Raw genomic sequence first — 9,610 nt, forward strand, 5'->3', positions numbered from 1 at the left:
ATTCCCTGAGTTTTGACAAAGGATAGAAACAGCTGGAATTGATCCACCACTGGGCTATTAGTTCCTGCTACACAGATACCTTTCCTCTAATTCTGTGAATTACTTAGTATTCCCATTTTGTTATAGTTAGACAAAGTTGAATTTCTGTTACTTGCAACCAAAGAACCCTAACTGATACAGGGTAAGTGGTTGAACTGCACAACAGAGGCCAAAGGAAGATTTTGGAAGTAGCCTGAAATCCACACATTTTATTCAAAATTATTTTAAAAATACACATATATATCGATAACTGTCAAAATTGCTGGCCATGGTACAATGACTAATCAATTCCATGTTTCTATGTGCTTGTGTGTTTATTAGCATTTTCTAATGGCTAGGCTGATGATGTAACTAAAAACTGTATTTAAAGTTCACTCTCACATCTTCCGTATGTTAAAAATAAAAACAAGTGAGAGTGAACTGAATTAAGGCATTACAAGCTATAGGAGAAAAAATGGAAGTGGGGATGCTTAGAGTAGCAAATGGCCTACATTACAATAAAATGGCCTATATCACATGCATTTATTGAAATTTAGCCATTTATGACTTTCTTAATTCCAGTTATAAAAGTTGTACTAGGTAAACAATATGTGGAGAAAACTTTGAGAACAAGATACTCCAAGTAGATATTACAAGCAGAAATACAGTGGAGCACCAAAAAGAATGTTCTCAACAAATATCTCAAAAAATGCACACAAGAAAATGAGACAAACAACTGCTATAAACAGGTCAGTCTAATAAGAGTGCTTTTTGAATGAAAAGTTAATTTTTTCACTAGTCTAGCCCTTTCATTTTATAGATGAGGCCCTATGGCCTAAGGAGACCAACTGATTTGCCCAAGCTTGTAAGGCTAAATTTCAGACATGATAACTATGAGGGAGCCTCTCTTTTTGTGAGGATGACAGAATGCTTAATTACTATTTAATGTGAAATTTAGCAATATCAGCTGTAGAAATAAGAGCATGTTTTAAGATTCTCTTAAATATATATACATGTAGAACTCTGAGTCCTTTTTAGGATTACTTCTCATCACTTGTTGAAAACACTATAAAAATAAATTTATAAGAAAAGATAAGACTGTGTCCAGCTAATAATGAGGATAAGACCACCTAATATTTATCTTTAATAACCAAGATTTTTCTCAAACATGTTAATTAAGCAGAACCAGAAAACTCAAAGATTCCAGTCGGCCATAGGTTAGTTTAATACGAGGTTTCTCAACCTTAGCCCTATAGACATTTTGGACCAGATAACTTTTTTTGTTGTGGTGGACTGTCCTATGCATTGCAAGATGTTTAGCAGCACCCCTCGCCTCTACCCACTAGATGCCAATAGCAGCCCCCTAGTCACGACTACCAAAAATTTCCCCAGACATTGCCAAATGTCCCCTGGGGGCAAAATCTCCCCCTGGTTGAGAAACACCAGTTTTAACATCTGAATTCAACAAAGTAAATACAACTACTAGCTGTATGACTCCACTGTTAACTGTTATTAAACTGGAGTTTACATTTTAATCTTAATTCAAATATATATCATGGCTAGAGCTAAGTTAAATTAATTAAACCACTTTTTGTCTAGAGCTGAGCTATCCAATACAGTAGTCACTAGACACATGTGGCTACTGAGCACCCGAAATGTGGCAAGTCTGAATTGATATGCTGCAGTACCTATAAAATATACACTGGATTTTGAAGACTTATTGCAAAAAAAAGTGTAAAATATCTCATCAATTTTTACACTGATTGCATGTTGAGATCATAATATTTTGGTATAATTATTAGGTGAAATAAATTAATTTCACCTGTTTCTTTTTACCTTTTTTATTAATGTGGCTACTAGAAAATTTCAATTACACATGTGGCTTGCATTATACTTCTTACTAGACAGCACTGGTCTAGAAACTTCACGTATTTATTATTATTCTTTAAAGAAATAAATTAAGCCTATCAAATAAGCCAATAAAACTTTGGAAAGCTTCCCAAAGCCCTATGAAATCGGCTCACTTTTGAGCATCATAACTCTTTTTCATGCCTGAAAGATTTTTCTGCTTCTTTAAACCAATTACTTCTACTCCAATGCTTTATTCTCAATGTTTCAACTGGTTCTTTTCTGACTGTCGATTTATCTTCATGTTGTTCCTTATCATTCTCCTGCACATCAGTTTCTTTCATACACTTAGGAGCTTTCCTAATGGGATGCTGAGATGTTGCATCATCCATCATACTTAGAAAATCATAAGCTGGAAGAGGAGGTTTCCATTCCTCAGCAGGTAAAATTCCTGGAAGGAAGACAGAATCAAGGGTAAAAGATTAACAGCTATAAAATAATCACACGAATAAACCAGAAAATGTTTTATTTTGAAGGACTATACTTGCAGGAATGAAGGCTTTATAAGTTTCACTTACCTAAGCAAAGCAAGATTATTTTTATTCATTGTCAAAAAGAAACTGATACATCTGTTGCTTATTCTGCTTTAAAGAACAGTATTTTTTTAACGAATCATTCCAGAAAAAAATTTTGGAGCATACATTATTGATTTACTGTGTTATTTAGACAAGGATTTTCTTACATTTTAAAACATATTGTTGTTTTTGAAGAATTTGATTTATGTCCTTTGTACATACTTTATGAAAAAAATCATTTTGTAAAAAATAATTATAGATAAGGAATAATTAAAAATTGTTATGGAATCAACTAAACATAGATAGGGATTAGATTGTTTCTTTCAAATCAATTTCACAGAAGTGAATCATAACAGTACTTAAAAATATTGGTCATTAGAATAGGAAAATTGGTTAAAGTCAATTATTTGTATATATATATATACACACACACACACACATACACACACACATTATATATGATAAATTAGCTAACTTTTCTCCATTTAGTAGAGAGATTTTACAAAACAGTTTTAGAATTTAGTTGGTCCATTTAAAATGCTATTCTGAAAACTAAACTATATAAGGAAATGTACAAAGTAAACCTTGTAAAAATAAACTCCAGTGAAAGAGTTTATATACTGTTACATGGGAATAAAAAAAGAAAAAAGACAAACACCAATAAATGTTCATAAAACATAAACTTGGGCATTTCTCATAAATCAAATATCTTTAAAAGCTTAGGAAGTTTATATAAATTGCAATGTCCTAGATTGGATTAAAGCTCAAACAACGCACTGCATATGTATATGTGCAATGTATCTGTACTGTTTTTATTAATATATAGTTTCTTAACTCAGATTAGGGAGCCCTGGTGGCACAGTGGTTAAGCACTCAGCTGCTAACCAAAAGGTTGGTGGTTCGAACCCATCAGCCAGCTCGATGGAAGAAGATGTGTCAATCTGCTTCCATAAAGATTTACAGCCTTGGAAACCCTATGGGGCAGTTTTAGTTTGCCCTATAAGGTCACTATGAGTCAGAATCACCTCAACGGCAATGGGTTAACTCAGATTCAATTACACAAAATCCAGGTACTTGGTACATCGGCAGCCTAACTTTAGACTAGTCCAACAATAGCTGTTTCAGATTAGTGCTACCTGACCCAGGTTAAACAAAAAACCTATTGCTGTCGAGTCGTTTCTGACTTATAGCAACCCTATAGGACAGAACACAACCGCCCCATAGAGTTTCCAAGGCTGTAATCTTTATGGAAGCAGACTGTCACCTTTCTCCTGAGCAGTGGCTGGCAGTTTCGAACTGCCAACCTTCCAGTTAGCAGCCAAGTGCTTACCCACTGTGTCAGCAGGCTCTTCATATTTAGGGTAGGAAGGACTAATCCTATTTTAGAATTGTAGAGGAAGAAACTAAGAAGGGCTTAGTGTCTCACCTAGGGCAACAGTCAATGATCAAAGAGGCTGGACCCTGAGCTCAGGTTTCTGACTTTTAAGCTCACTGCATTATACTTCCACAGCACACACATACCCTTGTTTTAAAAGGGGCTCAGTTTGAGAAGCACTCTGCTCTGGCCATGGTATGCCTATGAAACAGCTATACAAGAACTGTCTTGTGAAACCTACAATTTTAGTCTTATAAAAATATCATGAAGGACTTATGCTCAGGTAGGCCAATGATCCCACTGTAACAATCAGAAAATAAAAAATGGATAAATTACAAAAATTATATGTTTAAATTCACTGGTGATCTTTACAAGCAACCAGGTCTCAATGAAAAAAAATTCCAGAGAAGGAAGCGACTTGTCCCAGATCAAGGCCCTGTACTTCTGGCCTCACAGTCAGATACTGACCTATGGACAATATTATCAGCATATCAATAATTAGTACACTTACAAAACATCATTACAATTCAATTATTTCTAGCACTGATTATCTATGATTCAAGTTTAAAATCCATGGAACAAAACACAGAACAACGTGTATTAAAACAGAAAACTTACTGATATAACTTTCTAGTCCTGCTTCTAATTTCTGAAGCCACAATAAAAGATTTTGTTCAGTTATAGACTGGTCTGAAGGAAATGCAAATACTTGGCCACCTGAATGCAGATTCACCAAAACAAGAAGTGGAAGGGGAGGCAGAGGATCAAAATATGCCTGCAGGATTCCTCTCCCCACAGGAGTATTCTTTCTACAAAATGGAACAATTGAACATGTTAATTAATATTTTTCTATATCAGAATAATAAAAATAATAGTTTGTAGAACATTAAACTTTAAATATAGCATCATGCTTATAGTGTAAGTTTTTATAAAAAGATGTTTTAAAAACCAAGAAGTCTATGACTGTGTATTTAATAATCAGATTCTTCAAAAGTTTCCTTTTAACATGGGCCCTGTGTTTCTTTCACGAGGAAAAAAGATAGCCAATGACAGTTTTAAGTGAAAAATAGAAATAGGTATAGTCTAAAGGCTTGTTAACTTAGGCTTCACGTGGTCATTAAGTTCCTTCCAAAGTTTAGTCAAATATCTGATCACATGTCAGCTCAAAAATTAAATGGGTATATGGTCTCGGGGAACATCTAGCTCAACTGGCATGACACAGCCTATAAAGACAATGCTCTACATTCTACCGTGGTGAGTAGTGTCTGGGGTCTTAAAAGCCTGTGAGCGGCCATCTAAGATACTCCACTGGTCTCATCCCTTCGGGAGCAAGGGAGAATGAAGAGAACAGGATACAAGGAAAAGATTAGTCCGAAGGACTAATGGACCACAGCTACCAAGGCCTCCACCGGATTGAGTCCAGTACAGCTAGATGGTGCCCGGCTACCACCACTGACTGCTCTGACCAGGATCACAACAGAGGGTTCTGGACAGAGCTGGAAAAGGATGTAAAGCATAATTCTAACCCACAAAAAAAGAGACTAGATTTACTGGCCTAAAGGAGACTGGAGAAACCCCGAGAGTATGGCCCCCAGACACCCTTTTAGTTCAGTGGTGAAGTTACCTCCGAGGTTCACTGTTCAGCCTGGGAGTGGACAGCCCCGTAAAACCAAATGAGACTAACGAGGTACAGGAGTCCAGTGATAAGGGCCAGAAAGCAGAAGGGGACAAGAAAGCTGGTGATAGGGAACCCAAGATTGAGTAAGGATACTGTTGATGTGTTGTGAGATTGTTAACCATTGTCATAGGCAACATTTGTAGTAACTGTTAAATGAGAAACTATTTGTTCTGTGAGCCTTCATCTTAAGTGAGAATAACAGCACAATTCAAAGAGTGTAGTCAATGTCACTGAACCTTGCATGTAGAAATTTTTGAAATGGTGTATCTTTGGCTATGTGTATTTTCACCAAAAAAAAAAAAGGTTGAGAAGTTAGAGGGTTGATATGTCGTGGGGTTGTTAACCAATGTCATAAAACAACATGTGTACTTCTGTTTCATGAGAAACTATTTGTTCTGTAAGCCTTCACCTGAAGTACAATAAAAAAAAAAAAAGGAAAAAAAAAATTAAATGGTTATATAAGATATAACCTTTGCTTCCATTTTATGAATGTTAAAGCAAGATGCTTATTTTATCAATGTTTCTAATGTTTATAAATGTGCCTTTCTTTCCTCAAAAAAAAGGGGGAGGAGGAGATTAGTTTTAGATCAAAAGAGCTTATAACAATTATTTTCATACAAGAAAACCCTAAGTTCATAAGTTAGATATCTGGTTTTTCTAATGCAGCATATTTCACATTATGTATCCTACTAACTATAGTGATAATTATCTGGAAAAATTTTGTCTCAGGTAGTAGGTATGCTGTTAATGAAACTCTTCACAGCAAAAATGTATGCCCCACCTACCTTCATTTTTTGTAATTTTCCAAATGGGTAAAAGATAAAACATAAATGTGTTTCATCTGATGAATCTAAACAAGGGATAGCGTGTATATGCGAACTGTGTTCACAGACATTAAATGTAACACAAGCCACGCATCTAGAAAACATACCAGGAATAGCACTGGGAAATGCACCAAAATTTTTCTGTGCTATTATAGTCTGGAATTTGAAATTATACAAGTATTAAAAAAAGGAACTAAAGGAAAATAATAAAATATCACAACGTTTACTTTTCTATATTTGCCAAATTTTCCTCAGTGGACATCAATTACTTTTAAAATCAGAAGAAAAATACTACTTTTAAAATTTTATTTAGAACAGAATTCCATCTAAAACAAGGTCATCCTGGACCATCTGAGGGAGTTTAGTTACTAAAATACCATGATGACATATACATTGGTCCTATAACATTAACTTCAAAAGTAGCATTAGAGTTTCATTTCCTAGTGAAAATGTAATACTAATTATTATTTAACTCTTCTAATATTAAAAATTAAAAATATACTTACAGATTTAACCAGCAAGGGGTAAGTGAATCTAAGTGTTTCTGTTTTATCAGTGTCAATATTACTTCTTCGTACTTATGATTTATGCTTCCATCACTGAACAAAATAAGTAATGGTTTCTGAAGTCGTAAATAAGTGGGAAGATTTTCCACAGTGATTTCTGGCTGTTAAAAGTAAAAGACAAAAAAAAAAAGAAAAAAATGGGGAATGATGATGCATAAAATAGAAAATAATGTTCAAATCACTCATGCAATTATAATTTGTAAAAATGTAATTCAAACACATTTTAAGTGAAGATTTTACTATACTGACTATGGGGTTTACATTAATTTTACCCAAAGAATTTGGTCTTTGCCCTTGATTCCTAAGACATAATCTCTAAAAAAAAAATCTTGGAATTTAAGTGTCTTTGATAAGGACTCCAGACCACATCCAGCTAACCAGTTAGGTGGGGTGATGAGATGACTGGGGCAGGGGCTGTCTGGGCCAGAAAGCCCCATCATGTAATACTTTATGACTACCTCATGATACCAACCGACCTCAGGGGAGAGGGGCTAGAGTTTTTTGCATTATGTAATGAAATCCCCAATAAAATCTCTGGGCAAGGAAGTTCCTTGAGCTTACTAGTTGGTTAAAGACCTCCATGCATGTGAGAGGGTAGCACATCCCTTTTTGGTACATAGAAGCTCCATATTGGAAAACCTCCCAGATCTTGCCCTATGTATCTATTCATTTATTATTCCTTTTCTCTTATATATTTTTTTTCTACATTTGAGCTGGTTCTTGGATATGGAAAAAAGTGTGCTTGAGTAGGAATTCCAAACACAGGGAACAGCATGAGGAGAGACAGAGAGCTAATAAGACATATATAATGTCCTAGAAACAATGGAAATCAGGTATGCCAGACTGTGGGGTTAAGAGTTACTTTACCTCAAGTAGTATGGCCTTTGTCCCTGGCCTTTGTGAAATAACCCTTAGCTGGGCTACACTGGCCACACGAGAGGGTTTATTAATGATTAGGAGCCAGTCTATAAGCCTACCTGGTAACCGATAATGACTATATGGACTGGATTATAACAACCCAAAACACTAAGGCTCAATGAAGCCTCCTGAGGGAGAGAATCCTGGAAAGAGAGCTTCCTCAGGAGAGACATGCCCACTGCTTCAAGGACCTTTCCAAACCTTGTGCAAACATCTTCATGTTACTCTTGAGTTGCTCCTGAATTGTATCATGTTACTCCTCCCTGTTTGTACCCTGAATTCTCCTGAGTTGTATCCTTTACCCTAATAAACCACATGACCATAGTATAGTCAGTGAGTTTTGTTGATGGTGCAGCAAATTACTCAGCAAAGAGTACCATAGGGAAGGAAGCAGCTGGTGTCAGAGATAATGAAGAAGCTGGAAATCTGAGATATACCTGCCCTCCACTTCCTAGGAACCAGCTTTGTGCTGATTCATATTCACTTACAGAAAGCAAATGAAATTATTCACTTACAGACTTAGGCATGCAAGAGGAAAACCAGAGGGGGAAAGGCCTTAATAGGTTGTCTAACTCCCAATAATACAGAGTAGAATTTGGATCAAATGGGTGACAAGACTATGTCTCTTTATAAAAAGATGGGTAACTGGCATATGAATACGTAGAAAGACCAATGACAGGTACTGCTCTTTCCTATGTATATCAGGAAGGAAAAGCAAAGAGATATGTGAGTTTAGGAGAAAAGTTAAGATTTTAAAAATCAGATTTAGGAATAAAAGCTGGTATTGATAGTAAAAGTTACGTGTATTAATAAAATTTCCCAAAGAAAGACTACCAAAAGACAAAAAAGGGGTTGAGGATGTAATTCTAGAAACTTAAATGAGACTAAGAGTAGTCAGAGGGTTGAAGGACTATCTGGAGAGGATTGAATTGCAAAAACCAGAGGAGGAGAGAATTTTAAGAAGGAATGGTGTAGTCAACAGGGTTGAATGCCACTGAGAGGCTAAGGAGAATCAAAATTAAAAAGTCATCAAAGAGTGCCAAGTTCAGTCAATGGAAAAAGAATAGTTTCTTCAACAAATGGTGCTGGGACACCTAGATTACCTAGGTGAAAAAGAATGAAGTTGGACCCATACCTCATACCATATATGAAAATCAACTCAAAACGGACCAATGATCTAAGTATAAGAACTAAAACCATAAAACACATAGAAGAAAACAGAGGGGTAAAATAATTCGAAAACGACTCCAACAGTACATTGACGGGGCACTGCCAGAAATTCAAGCTAGATTCAGAAGAGGACATAGAACCAGGGATATCACTGCTGATGTCAGATGGATCATGGCTGAAAGCAGAGAATATAAGAACGATGTTTACCTGTGTTTTATTGACTATGCAAAGGCATTCAACTGTGTGGATCATAAAAAATTATGGATAACATTGCGAAGAATGGAAATTCCAGAATACTTAATTGTGCTCATATGGAACCTATACATAGACCAAGAGGCAGTCGTTCAAACAAAACGAGGGGATACTGCATGGTTTAAAATCAGAAAAGGCATGTGTCAGGGTTGTATCCTTTCACCATACTTATTCAATCTGTATAATAAGAAAATAATCCAAGAAGTTGCACTATATAAAGAAGAATGGTGCATCAGGATTAGAGAAGACTCATTAACAACCTGCATTATGCAGAGGACACAACCTTGCTTGCTGAAAGCAAAAAGGACTTGAAGCGCTTACTGAAGATGATCAAAGACTACAGCCTTCAGTAGGGATTACACCTCAACATAAAGAAAACAAAAATC

General features: G+C 35.7%; 1 protein-coding gene across 7 annotated transcripts in view; it reads right to left on the reverse strand.

The window, feature by feature from the left end:
- Positions 1 to 599: 599 nt before the first annotated feature.
- Positions 600 to 9,610, reverse strand: part of TXNDC16 (thioredoxin domain containing 16) — a 119,740-nt gene continuing 110,729 nt past the window's right edge. For all 7 annotated transcript variants that reach the window (XM_023726186.1, XM_023726187.1, XM_023726188.1 and 4 more), the window contains 3 exons: positions 6,825 to 6,985; positions 4,435 to 4,625; positions 600 to 2,317 (listed from right to left, as the gene is read on the reverse strand). In XM_023726186.1, the coding sequence (XP_023581954.1) occupies positions 2,052 to 2,317; positions 4,435 to 4,625; positions 6,825 to 6,985 (618 nt within the window). In that variant the 3' untranslated portion in view covers positions 600 to 2,051. The remainder of the gene's footprint in view (positions 2,318 to 4,434; positions 4,626 to 6,824; positions 6,986 to 9,610) is intronic.

This window comes from Trichechus manatus, unplaced genomic scaffold (assembly GCF_000243295.1).
Source record: "Trichechus manatus latirostris isolate Lorelei unplaced genomic scaffold, TriManLat1.0 scaffold00010, whole genome shotgun sequence".
In the NCBI taxonomy this organism is placed as follows: domain Eukaryota; kingdom Metazoa; phylum Chordata; class Mammalia; order Sirenia; family Trichechidae; genus Trichechus; species Trichechus manatus.